Genomic DNA, 12,865 nt, shown 5'->3' with positions numbered 1-12,865 from the left:
ATATTTCTGGATTTATTTTTAATGTGGATGACCATTATTTCTTTTTCTGAAATAAAAATGCCATCTTTCTTTTTAACTTGATTCCTTATTTGAAGACATGAGACAGTGATCTTCCAGCAATAAAAAAAAATTTCTGAATTAAGCATGCACAAGACTAAGTTCAATCCCCAGCACTGTTAAATAAATAAATAATTTTTAAAATGCTGAATTAGGGGACTGAGAGTATGACTAAGTGGTAAAGCCTATGGTTAGCATGTGGGAGGCCCTGGTTTCAATCCCCAGCACCAAAACAAAGTAAACCAAACCAAACTCTGAATTAAAAATGCCCTTACCTTCCACACACAAATTTCACTTCTTTTTTAAAAAATTTTTTTAATTGTTTTTATTTGTTCAAATTAGTTATACATGACAGTAGAATACATTTTAACACATCATACATAAATGGAGTATAACTCCTCATTCTTCTGTTTATATATGATGTGGAATTACAGCAGTTGTGTACTCACATATGCACATAGGGTAATAATGTCCAATTCATTCTAATATCCTTCCTACCCACATACCCCCTCTCCTTCTTCACTCCCCTCTAATCTAAAGTACCTCTATTCTTCCCTAGCTCGCCCCCCTTATTCTGAATTAGCATCTGCATATCAAAGAAAACATTCGACCTTTAGTTCCTCTTTTTTAATTTATTTTTTTAATTTATATGTGGTGCTGAGTATCAAACCCAGGGACCTCACACATGCAAGGCAAGTGCACTACCACTGAGCCACAACCCCAGCCCCAGCCTTTATGGGCAAATACCATAATTCCATTCTTCTTTAAGGCTGAGTAATATTCCATTATGCATATATACCACATTTTCTTTATCCAGTCATCTGGTTGAAGGGCACCTAGGTTGGTACCATAGTTTAACTATTGTGAATTGAACCGCTATAAACATTGATGTGGCTGTGTCACTGTAGTATGCTGATTTTAAGTCCTTTGAGTATAAACCGAGGAGTGGGATAACTGGGTCTAATGGTGGTTCCATTCCAAGTTTTCTGAGGAAACTCCGTATAGCTCTCCATAGTGATTGCACTAGTTTGCAGTCCCACCATCAATGGATCTTTTTCCTCATATCTTTGCCAACATGTATTGTTACTTGTATTCTTGATAATTGCCATTCTGACTGGAGTGAGATGAAATTTCAGTGTAGTTGTGATTTGCATTTGTCTAATTGCTAGTGAAGTTGAACATTTTTCATATATTTGTTGATCAGTTGCATTCTTATGTGAAGTGTCTGCTCAGTTCCTTAGCCCATTTATTGATTGGGTTATTTGGTTTTTTGGTGTTAAGTTTTTTGAGTTCTTTGTATATCCTGGAGATTAATGCTTTATCTAAGGTGCAAGTGGTAAAGATTTTTTTCCCATTCTATAGGCTTTTTCTTCACAATCTTTATTGTTTCCCTTGCTGTGAAGAAGTTCTTTGGTTTGATTCCCTCCCATTTATTGATTCTTGATTTTATTTCTTGTGCTTTAGGAGTCTAGTTAAGGAAGTCAGTTCCTAAGCCAACATGGTGGAGATTTGGGCCTATTCTTTTATTCTTTTAGGCACAGGGTCTCTGTTCTAGTGTGTAAGACCTTGATCCACTCTGAGTTGAGTTTTGTGCAGGGTAAGAGATAGGGATTTAATTTCATTTTGCTACATATGAATTTCCAGTTTTCCAAGCACTATTTGCATAAGAGGTTATCTTTTCTCCAATGTTTTTTTTAGTGCATTTGTCTAGTATGAGATAACTGTATTTATGTGGGTTTGTCTCTGTGTCTTCTGCTCTATACCATTGTTCTATGCATCTGTTGTGGTGCCAATACCATGCCGTTTTTGTAACTGTAGTTCTGTAATACAATTTAAGGTCTGGTATTGATGTGATGCCTTCGGCTTCACTTTCCTTGCTAAGGAATGCTTTGGCTATTCTGGGTCTCTTATTTTTCCAAATGAATTTCATGATTGCTTTTTCTATTTCTATGAAGAATGTCATTGGGATTTTAGTAGGAATTGCACTAAATCTGTATAACACTTTTGGTAGTAAGCCATTTTGACAGTGTTAATTCTGCCTATCCAGGAGCATAGGAATTCTTTTTTTTCCAACATCTAAGGTCTTCTTCAATTTCTTTCTTTAGTGTTCTGTAGTTTTCATTGTAGAGCTCTTTCACCTCTTTAGTGAAATATTTTTTTGAGGTTATTGTGAATTGAGTGGTTTTTCTAATTTCTCATTCAGTGGATTCATTGCTCATATATAGGAACACATTTGATTTGTAGGTGTTAATTTTATATCCTACTACTTTGCTGAATTCATTTATTCTAGAAGTTTTCTGGTGGAATATTTGGGTTTTCTAAATATAGAATAATATCATAGGCACATAGGGATAGTTTGAGTTCTTCTTTTCCTATTCATATCCCTTTAATTTCTTTCTTTTGACTAATTGCTCTGGCTAGGGTTTCAAGGTCTATGTTGAATTGAAGTGGTGAAAGAGGGCATCCCTGTCTTTATCCAGTTTTTAGAGTGAATGCTTCCAATTTTTCTCCATTTAGAATGATGTTGGCCTTGGGTTTAGCATATATATCTTTTACAATGTTGAGGTATGTTCCTTCTATCCCTATTTTTTCTAGTGTTTTGAACATGAAGTAGTGCTGTATTTTGTCAAATGCTTTTTCTGCATCTATTGAGATAATCATATGATTCTTGTTTTTAAGTCTATTGATGTGATAAATTACATTTATCGATTTCTGTATATTGAACCAACCTTGCATCCCTGGGATGAACCCCACTTGATCATTGTGCACTAATTTCTTAATATGTTTTTGTATGCAGTTTTCCAGAATGTTATTAAGAATTTTTATATCTGTGTTCATCAGGGACATTGGTCTGAAGCTTTCTTTCCTTGATGTGTCTTTGTCTGGTTTTGATATCAGGGTGATACTAACTTCACAAAATGAGTTTGGAAGGGTTCCCTCCTTTTCTATTTCATACAATAATTTGAGGAGTATTGGTGTTAATTCTTCTTTGAAGATCTTGTAGAACCTGACTAAGAATCCATCAGGTCCTGGGCTTTTCTTAATTGGTAGGCTTTTGATGGTATCTTCTATTTCATTGCTTGAAATTTATGTGTTTAAATTGTGTATGTCCTCCTAATTCAGTTTGTGTGGGTCATATGTCTCTAGGTTTTCTATTTCATTGGAGTATAAATAAAGATTTTCTATTTTATTGGAGTATAAATTTTCAAAGTAGTTTCTGATTATCTTCTGTATTTCAGTAGTGTCTGTCGTGATGTTTCCTTTTTCTTCACAAATTTTAGTAATTTGAATTTTCTCTCTGTTAGCTTGGCTAAGGGTTTATCAATTTTATTTATTTTTTCAAAGAACCAACTTTTTGTTTATTCGATTTTTTAAAATTGTTTCTTTTGTTTCAATTTCATTGACTTCAGCTCTGGTTTTAATTATTTTCTGTTTTCTACTGCTTTTGGTGTTGATTTGTTCTTCTTCTAAGGCTTGGAGAGGTAATGATAGATTACTTATTTGTTGACTTTCTGTTCTTTTAATGAATAAGCTCAATGCAATGGACTTTCCTCTTACCACTGCCTTCATTGTGTTCCAGAAATTTTGATATATCACTATTCTTATTTACCTCTAAGTATTTTTTTATTTCATCTCTGATTTCTTCTGCTTTCCATTCATCATTCCATAGCATATTATTTAATCTCCACATGTTAGAGTAGCTTCTATTTTTTATTTTATCATTGATTACTAATTTCATTCTATTATGATCTGATAGAATGCAGGGTATTATCTCTATTTTTTTATATTCTAAGAGTTGTTTTGTGGCATAAGATATGGTTATTTTAGAGAAGAATTCGTGTGCTGCTGAGAAGAAACCAAATTTGCGTGTTAATGGATGAAAAATTCTATATGTCTGTTAAATCTAAATTATTGATTGTATTATTTAGTACTATAGTTTCTTTGTGTAGTTTTTATTTTGACTATCTATCCAACAGTGAGAAAGGTATATTAAAGTCATACAGTATTATTGTGTTCTGGTCTATTTGATTCTTGAAATTGAGAAGGGTTTGTTTGATGTATGTAGATGCTCCATTGTTTGGGGGCATAAATATTTACAATTGTTATGGCTTATTGATGTAGAATTCCTTTAAGCAGTATGAAATATCCTTCTTTGACCCTTCTGATTAACTTTGGCTTAAAGTCCACTTTATCTGTTAAGACAGAAACCCTTAGTTGTTTGTGTGATCCATGTGAGTGATATGTTTTTTCCCATCTTTTCACCTTCAGTCTGTGGATGTCTTTGCCTATGAAGTAAGTCTCTTGGAGTCTTTTTTCAGCCCAATCTGCCAATCTGTCTTGTGGTTGATGAGTTTAGGCCCGTAACGTTCAAGGTTAGTATTGAGATATGATTCGTATTCCTGGTCATTTTGGTTTATTTCTGGTTATCAATTTGAATTAGTTTCTCTTTTGATTGACTGTCCCTTTAGTGTAGTTCCTCCCTTTGATAGTTTTCACATTTTTTTTTCATTTCATCTTCATTTTATTTCATTCTCATTGTTGAGAATGTCCCGTACTGCAGGCTTTCTAGTTGTGAATTCTTTTAACTTTTGTTTACCATGGAATGTTTTGATTTCATCTTCAAATCTGAAGCTTAATTTTCCTGGATATAGAATTCTTGGTTGGCATTCATTTTCTTTCAGAGTTTGGTATTTATTATTCTAGGACCTCCTATCTTTGAGGATCTGGGTTGAGAAATCAATTGAGATCCAAATTAGTTTACCCCTATACATAATCTGATATTTTTCTCTCTGCACCTTTAAAATTCTATCCTTATTCTGTATGTTAGGCATTTTCATTATAATGTGCTTTGGTGTGAGTCTGTTGTAATTTTTGTACATTTGGGATCCTGTAAGCCTCTTGTATTTGATTTTCCATTTCATTCTTTAGGTTTGGGAAATTTTCTGATATTATTTCATTGGAAAGATTGTATATTCCTTTGGTTTATATCTCCATGCCTTCATCTATTCCAATAAATCTTAAATTTGGTCTTTCCATGTAATCCTATAATTCTTGGAAGTTCTGTTCATGGTTTCTTAATGTCTTCTCTCCATGGTCAACTCTGTTTTCAAGATTATGTATTTTATCTTCATTTCCTAAGGTTCTGTCTTCCAAGTAGTCTAGTCTATTGGTGATGCTTTCCATTGGATTTTTAATTTGGTTTCTTGCTTCCTTCATTTTGAGGATTTCTGCTTGATTTCTTTTCAGAATCTCTCTTTATTGAAGTAATCTTTCATCTTCTGAATTTTATCTCTGATTTCACTCCTTACATTATCTTTTATGTCACAGATCAATCTAACTATGTACATTCTAAACTCCTCTGACATTTCTTCTACTGTAGTGTCAATGGATTCTATTATTGGAGCATCTTGGTTTGTTTGGGGCAATTTGTTCCATTGTTTTTTCATGTTGTTTGTTTGTGTACCCATCTAGCAGTGTGGATCTGAGGCAGTACAGTTTCTGCCTTGTAGATTTATAGTGTCCCTGAAGGTTTCCAGTACCTCACCTTTAAGGGGGAGGGGGAGATAAATAATAACAGCACCCAATGCAAACAATATATAGCCTTAAACCAAATAACTCCTATTAAGACATTTATAGTTTTGTAACAATAAACAGAAATGATGTGTTCAATTGTTGTCTATAATATAAACAGTAAGTTTAAAAGGGTTTACAATTTCAAATGGTGAACAAAGAGAATGAAAGTGGTGTAGGATGTAATGTTTATGAGGGAGGAGGAAAGAAGATAAAAGTAAAAAATCATAGGAAGAGTGAAAGAGGAATTAATAGAGATTGGTTATTAGCAGGAGAAAAGAGAGAAAGAGAATCCAGTGAAACAGATAAGTGAAAAAAATGTATATAAAATAAAAATTTTTTAAATGAAAGAAAAAATAAAAAATAGAAAAAAGTAAAAATAAAAGAACACACAACAAAACTTTAATATATTATTCAGAGATCCCAGTCCTCACTAAACTGATGAATTAAAAATACTTGGGTTAAAAAATGGTAGAAATATGAGAGAGAAAAGGAAAAAAAGGATCTCAATGAAAAATTGAACAGTTGTTTCCACTGAAGTTCAAAAGTTTCTCAACTTCCCTTCTCAGCAGTTATGTGTGGTTGTCTGGAGTTTGATGCTAGCTCCACCCTCAGGATGGTTTGGATTGCTATGGTGAGAAGGTTAATCCTGGAGGTGGAGTTTCTGGAGGCATAGGCTTAGGTATGCTCTGGTCTCTTCACTGGGTGCCAATTGGTCTGGAGATTTTAAGTTTGTGCGCCTCCAGGGCCCAAAAATTGCCAGTCTACATGGGAAGACTGTACCCCAGGAATCTCCTTTGGGTTCCACTTATGTGGTGGGGTAGCCTGTTCTTAGTCCACTACTTCGCCCGTGGACCCCCCAATTCCTAGTTTCTGATTCAGTCTCTATGCGTGATCTCTCCTACTCCAGCCCTTTCAAATTCCTGGTCAGGTGCTTCTCTCTCCCAGCCAGTCCTACAAGCAGCCAGATTGGAAAGGGAGGGGGAAACCAGGTGAATTTCCATGACCAGTATTCCCCTGTGTAAACCTCTCTTCATGCTTGATTTTCTCCTGGTCACTTAGGTATACTCTGTCATGCAGCATGGGTTTGCCCGGCTTAATTTTTGGACCAGACTCAGGTCTGCCAGTAATCAGCTCCCCCAGCTACTGGCTCCCCATGCTGCGGCTGTAAAATCGTTCCTTCTGCTATCCTCCTTGTACATTACTGAGAGAGATGGTGCTTCCCTCCCATTCATGGATACTGTGCAGCACAGCTCACTATTTTTTCAAGCAGTGTCTCTGATCTCTAAGCTCTCTGTGCTCCAACATGCCTCAGTCTTCCTAAGAATGGGGGTTCCTTTAATTTCTTTATTGTTTTACTGTTTTCACATAGGGACTATTCTGGTTTGTACCTCCAGCTGCTGTCACAGCTGTGGGGCTGGGGAATCTTTCCCTCTTATTTTATTATACAAGACCTCCTGTATCCCCAATCTGTTCTGAGTATCCAGTGTTAAATTCCTGTAAAGTCCCCCCTAATTCCTGATCATTCACCCACCTTATTGAAAAGTTGCCTGTCTGCTTTTCTTGGTTCATGCCATGGAACAACTAGGGAAGCGACCCCTCTATTCCACCATCTTGTCCCTAGGAATTTCATTTCTAATAGACCATTCTATGATATGTATACAACTTCACTGCTGCATTGATTGTAATAGCAAAGAAAATGAACCATATAATGTCCATTGATAGAATGTAGATTAAATAAGTGTCACTGTTTTCATGCAGCATTAAAATGATTCTGCAATAGAAAGATAACCAACATAGCTTTTTAGTGAAAAAGTCAAGTCAGAACAGTATGAGGAGTATAATCATATGTGAGTGAAAAACAGAAGCATATGCATATCCTCAATTCCTCCAGAAAAACTTTAGCAACCCTACCAGGGTATTAGCCTTCCTTGGTATAGTACCAAATATTCTCCTAATAAAAGAACCTATAATTCCAGTAGTCTACTATTAGTGATAGTCATATTAAAGGAAATTTTAGCAACCCTGAAAAAAATAAAGTCTGAGCAATGTGTATACTTCTTCACCCTATGACACACAGACCCATTTCTAAGATCAGTAGAAATAGAACATCCCAGAGAAAACCCACCCAGGTAAACTCTTGACATTTCAGACCCATTGTCTATTTTCTTTGCATACAGATCATGTTTTAAGTATTATAGTATAGATTTCCTCATAATTTTAGACTCTTAGTAACAGAAAGAAGGAAATGAATTATTTTTTCATCTGTTATCCAAATGCTTCAAGTTAATACTTTACATTAATATTGCTTGGTCTTATTAAAAGCCCTTTGTTATACATTTTTATGTGATTATCATAGGCATAAAGATTGGAATTTTTTAGGAGAAAGAGTAGGAGTTTTAGAGTTCAACAGATCAAAGTTTAAGCCCTGGCTTCCCCATTTACTACCTATATGCTGTTGTGTAAGTTACAGAAACTCACCGGGCCTCAGCTTTCTCATTTGTAAAAATAAGAGTGATAATATTCTTTTAAAATTTTTTTATTTGTTCTTTTTTTGATGTACGTGACAGTAGAGTGTATTTTGACATATTATACATTCATGGAGTATAACTTATTCTAATTAGGATCCCATTCTTGTGGTTGTACATGATATGTGGTTTCACTAGTGGTGTATTCTTATATGAAAATAGGAAAGTTATGTCCGATTCATTCTACTCTCTTTCCTGTTCCCATCCCTTCCCTTCATTCCCCCGTCTAATCCAGTGATCCTCTATTCTTCTGTCCTTCCCAAGGAGTGATAATATTCTTTTTTTTTTTGGGGGGGGGACGTAATATATTCTTTTTTTTCTTTAAAAAATGTCTTTTAATTTTTTACAACAATGTACATTTCCATAACTATAATGTTCTTTTTTAAAATTTCTTTTTATTGTAAACAAATGGGGTACATGTTGTTTTTGTTTGTACATGGAGTAACAGCATACCATTTGCGTAATCATACATTTACATAGGGTAATGATGTTTGATTCATTCTGTTATTTTTTCCTTCCCCCCCACCCCTCCCACCTCTCTTTTCCCTCTATACAGTCCTTCCCAAGGAGTGATAATATTCTAATAATATTGTTGTTGTAAGGATTAAATGAGTTTTTTATATATAAGGCACCTAACAAACTATGTGGTACAGGAAAGGTACTTAAAAAGCTAGTAACTTATTATCATTCTCATTTTACAGTGATTCATTCAACATCAAATACTTGTTAAACATCTGGTGTGTTCCAGGCACTGTACTAGATGTTAGGAATATAGTGGTAAAGATGAAAGACATTGTTCCTACCTTCATGACATTTAAAATCTAGTAGGAGACATAATCAAGTTCACCGGTAATTATAATAGATTGTGAAAAGTGTTGTCATAGGAAAAGAATAATGTCTGTGATCTCAAAAAGGACACATACTCAAATTTGGAAACACAAAAGATTAAGTAACTTGATTCCAAGCTACACAAATGACAAAGGAGCCAAGATAGGAACCCACCTCTTCCGAACTCCAAGCCCAGTATACTAATCACTTTATCATGCTTTCTCTGTTATAGTCATCAAATTAAGTCTGACTAGTGTGATACTTCTCATTTATAGTGCTATCATCTATTTCAGGAACATTATGTGACATATGAAATTCTGAAGAAAGTGAGCCCCTTAGAGGCTGAACTTGTTAAAGATCCTAGCATGAAGTGTAAAGTCAGATTCAGGTAATGTGTCTATGCTGATTTCTCTCAAAGAATATTTAGTTAATAAGGAGAAATTTCAGAAATGAATTTTTAAATCCTCATAACTTCTCAGGATATAATTACAAAGTAAATGTGTCATCTTTATTTGCATTTGTCATGTGAAGAAACTAAAGCATAGCTGTTTCACTAAAAGTTGTTGTGAGTGTAGCACTCATCTCACATTCTGTATCCATTCTGGCAGTATGAGAATAGTTGTGAGCATCCCAAATTGAATCTCTCATCTTTGGCAATTCATTTCATTACTAGATTATTATTATGTGTTATTGGCATAGCCTTTACCCTGTTTTCAAGAAACTATATGAACTATCATAAGTACAGTGGGGAGAAGTAATTAAGCCCAAAAACTGATAGTAAATGACTCATTTTTGGTCTTTATTTCAGATTTAGTGGCGAAAGGTTTCCACCTTTCATTGTTTTTAAAATTTTTCTCCATACTGACGGCCGCGGTTACAAGTATTTCAGTGGAAAAAATTTATTACAGCCATCAAGTGAGGTGATGTTTCCTGATATACATTTTATGTTAATTTAGCTTCTTAACATCTATGTGGCATCTGAATTGTATTCAAAGTGTGCAGACTAAGTTATTTGGACATTAAACAGCCCACTGAGCAGGTAGCATTTTTTAAAAGCACCATGTTTCCAAGTATTTCCATTTATTAGCTGAAAATCATTTGGATGAATTACTTACATAAGGCTCCAGAAAATATTCATCAGTTTTATTTGTATTAAAATTTATGTTTGTTAATATGGACCAAAGCAGCATATTAGTCAGGACTTTTAAAATTATGCAGAATATTTGGTGAAACTATATTTGTTTTAATGGAATTTTATTGTTTCTTATTAATCCTAGTAACATATTTAGAAAAAACGTGTTGGACTATGCTATTAAAATGAACTTTTAAAAAATATTTATCCCTTTTTACCTGAGTTTTCATCACACCTTTACATTTCATGAATAGTCACCATTTCATGAATAGTCACTACAGCACAGGAATCATCTGGGGATCTTATTAAAATGCTGCCACTTCTGCTGTTCAATGGCCCACACTTTGATAGCAAGGATCTACAGTAGAGGTTTTACTCCTTTGACCCTTATATCTGACTGTATTTAATTGATTTTGTAAAAAGGTAGAATTTTCATATTTAGCATTTAATAATACCATATATCAAAGGTTAATTTCCTGGGTTGCGGGTGTAGCTCAGTGGTAGAGCACTTGCTTGGCATGTACAAGGGCATGGATTTGATCCCCAGCACCACACGCACACACACACAACAGAAAAGCACCTTCTGAAAATATTTCACACAAAAAGTGCAGCCCATCTGAAATTATAAATTCTAGCATATGTTCAGGAGAAAGGACCATACAGCCTGGCAGCTTCTCTGATCAGATCCAGCATATGCAGCATTCAGTCCCTGAAGAGCATTAGAAAAGAAGCAGGGCTGCTTTATTCTGTGTTTTCAGACAATATCAGAGAGTAATGAACTCTTATTTCAGAAATGAATTAAATGGACTACATATTTTCATTAAGGAAAATGGTATTTCAAAAGCATTAGTATTTGTTCATTTATACAGATTGACTTCAGAAGGGAAAGTATATGTTTATCTTATATTTGAGGGATAAATTCATGCCACATTCATCTATGGAATAAGCTTATATTTGTCTCTATAAAATATCATCAGTTGTTTCTTCTCTGAGGATATATAATGGGGCTTTTCCAGGCACAGAAATTCTAGTTCAGTTCCTGCAAGCCCCTGCTGTGCCCTGGCTTGAGAAAATGAGAACCTTAGAGGCAGTGACTGGAAAACCCTGTGTGTACATTAAAACTGGTAGAATACTGTATATTTACTTCATTAAATGTTTTTGTTTTATTTTGTTGCTTTTTTTACTCCCTGACAAGGAAACAATTTTTGAAAAAAGGAAGTAATTTTTGGGAAAATGGAACTAGCTCAGAGATATAAAAAAGAAAATATATATTTATGCCTCTTTCTTTGCTGTCACTGTCACTTTCTTGGAGTAGTCACTGTTAATAGTTTGTTATGTATTCATTTTTCCCATGAAAATATACACACAAAGAGATTTTATAATTTTGTTTGTTCTTATTGTAAAAACATGATCATACTCTTTAGCTTAAGTGTTTCACTAAACATAATGTGCCTTAAGTGAGCATACCCAACTTCAAGGGAACAGTTTGAGCTTCGTTTATCCTTTTATTCAGCTTCAAAGCAGAGTCTGATAATACTTAGATTCATGGTTGATAGAAAATTTGCAAAAGTGAAATTTTTAACTATAAGGTTACTCAACTCCTTTGCTCTTTGAACAAAAGTATTATGTCTTTAGCAAACCTATCCAACTTTTCAAAGTTTACTTTTTTGCAGTACTAGGGGTAGAATTCACGGATGTTTTGCCTTTACCTCTGAGCCCTTTTTATTTTTTATTTTGAGACATTATCTCACTAAGTTGGCAAGGCTGACCTTGAATTTACAATCCTCCTGCCTTAGCCTCCTAAGTCACTGAGATTATAGGTGTGCACCACCATGCCTGCCTAAGTTTACTTATTTATTAATATGAAATAAATGAGTTGGTTTTAGTTTACTTAGATATTTAGTAGTCTAAGTTCACTTATAAAGGTTGTGGAATTTCATACATTTTTGTTTTTCCATCTTTCCCTCTTCATTTCCACTTCTAATTTCCTCTCCTTATCATTTTCCAACTGCATTTCTTATATATTCACAAAAAAATAGAAGCAAAACAAGTGGAAGGATATAGAATAGTCTAAACAACTTTGCAGAACAAAGTTAGAGGATTTACCCTACCTGATCTTAAGACTTATAAAGCCACAGTAATCATGACAGTGGTCTAAAAATGGGCACATAAATCAACAGGAGAAAATAAAAAATTCAGAGACAGACTCACACATAAATGATCAATTGATTTTCTTCAGAGGTGCCAAGATCGTTCAAACGGTACTAGAACAGTTGGATAGTCATGTGTAAAATAAGATCTCATTTCAGCTGCCCACTTTGATGATCTATTTTCCGAGTAATGCCTATTTACAGAAAGTCAGTATTATTGTTAGTTTACCAGACAATATTCTAAAACCTTGCTATTCAGTGTGGTCTCCAGTCCCACAGCATTGACATCCACTGGAGCTTGTTAGAAATGCAGACTCTCAGACCCTACTTCAGACCCCCTGAGTCAGCATCTACATTTTAATAAGGTCCCCAGGTGATCCTAGGCACAATACAACTTGAAAGCACTGTCCTAAAAGTATATCCCTTTTCTTCCAATGGAAAAGGACTTTCCTGAATTTGTCCATAGACAAGAGATGTATGACAAAGAACATCTTAGCCATTAGACAGCAAACTTTTTTCAAACCCTTCTCACAAATGGTCAAAGAGCTTGCCCTGTGCTGCTAAGTATGTTTTACTTTGGCTAAGGGACTGGAATAGTA

At 34.5% G+C, this 12,865-nt stretch overlaps 1 protein-coding gene across 5 annotated transcripts in view; it reads left to right on the top strand.

The window, feature by feature from the left end:
* Window positions 1–12,865, top strand: part of LOC306650710 (uncharacterized protein CXorf58 homolog) — a 35,171-nt gene that overhangs the window by 6,777 nt on the left and 15,529 nt on the right. For 4 of the 5 annotated variants that reach the window (XM_079122942.1, XM_079122943.1, XM_079122944.1 and 1 more), the window contains 2 exons: window positions 9,278–9,372; window positions 9,793–9,904. The exons of the other annotated variant lie outside the window; for it this stretch is intronic. In XM_079122942.1, coding sequence (XP_078979068.1) covers window positions 9,278–9,372; window positions 9,793–9,904 — 207 coding nt within the window. The remainder of the gene's footprint in view (window positions 1–9,277; window positions 9,373–9,792; window positions 9,905–12,865) is intronic. 5 annotated transcript variants of the gene reach the window in all.

Source organism: Sciurus vulgaris (assembly GCF_902686455.1).
Source record: "Sciurus vulgaris genome assembly, chromosome: X".
Lineage (NCBI taxonomy): Eukaryota > Metazoa > Chordata > Mammalia > Rodentia > Sciuridae > Sciurus > Sciurus vulgaris.
Note: the sequence above shows the minus strand (reverse complement) of the source record. Positions and strands in the feature narration are given on the sequence as shown.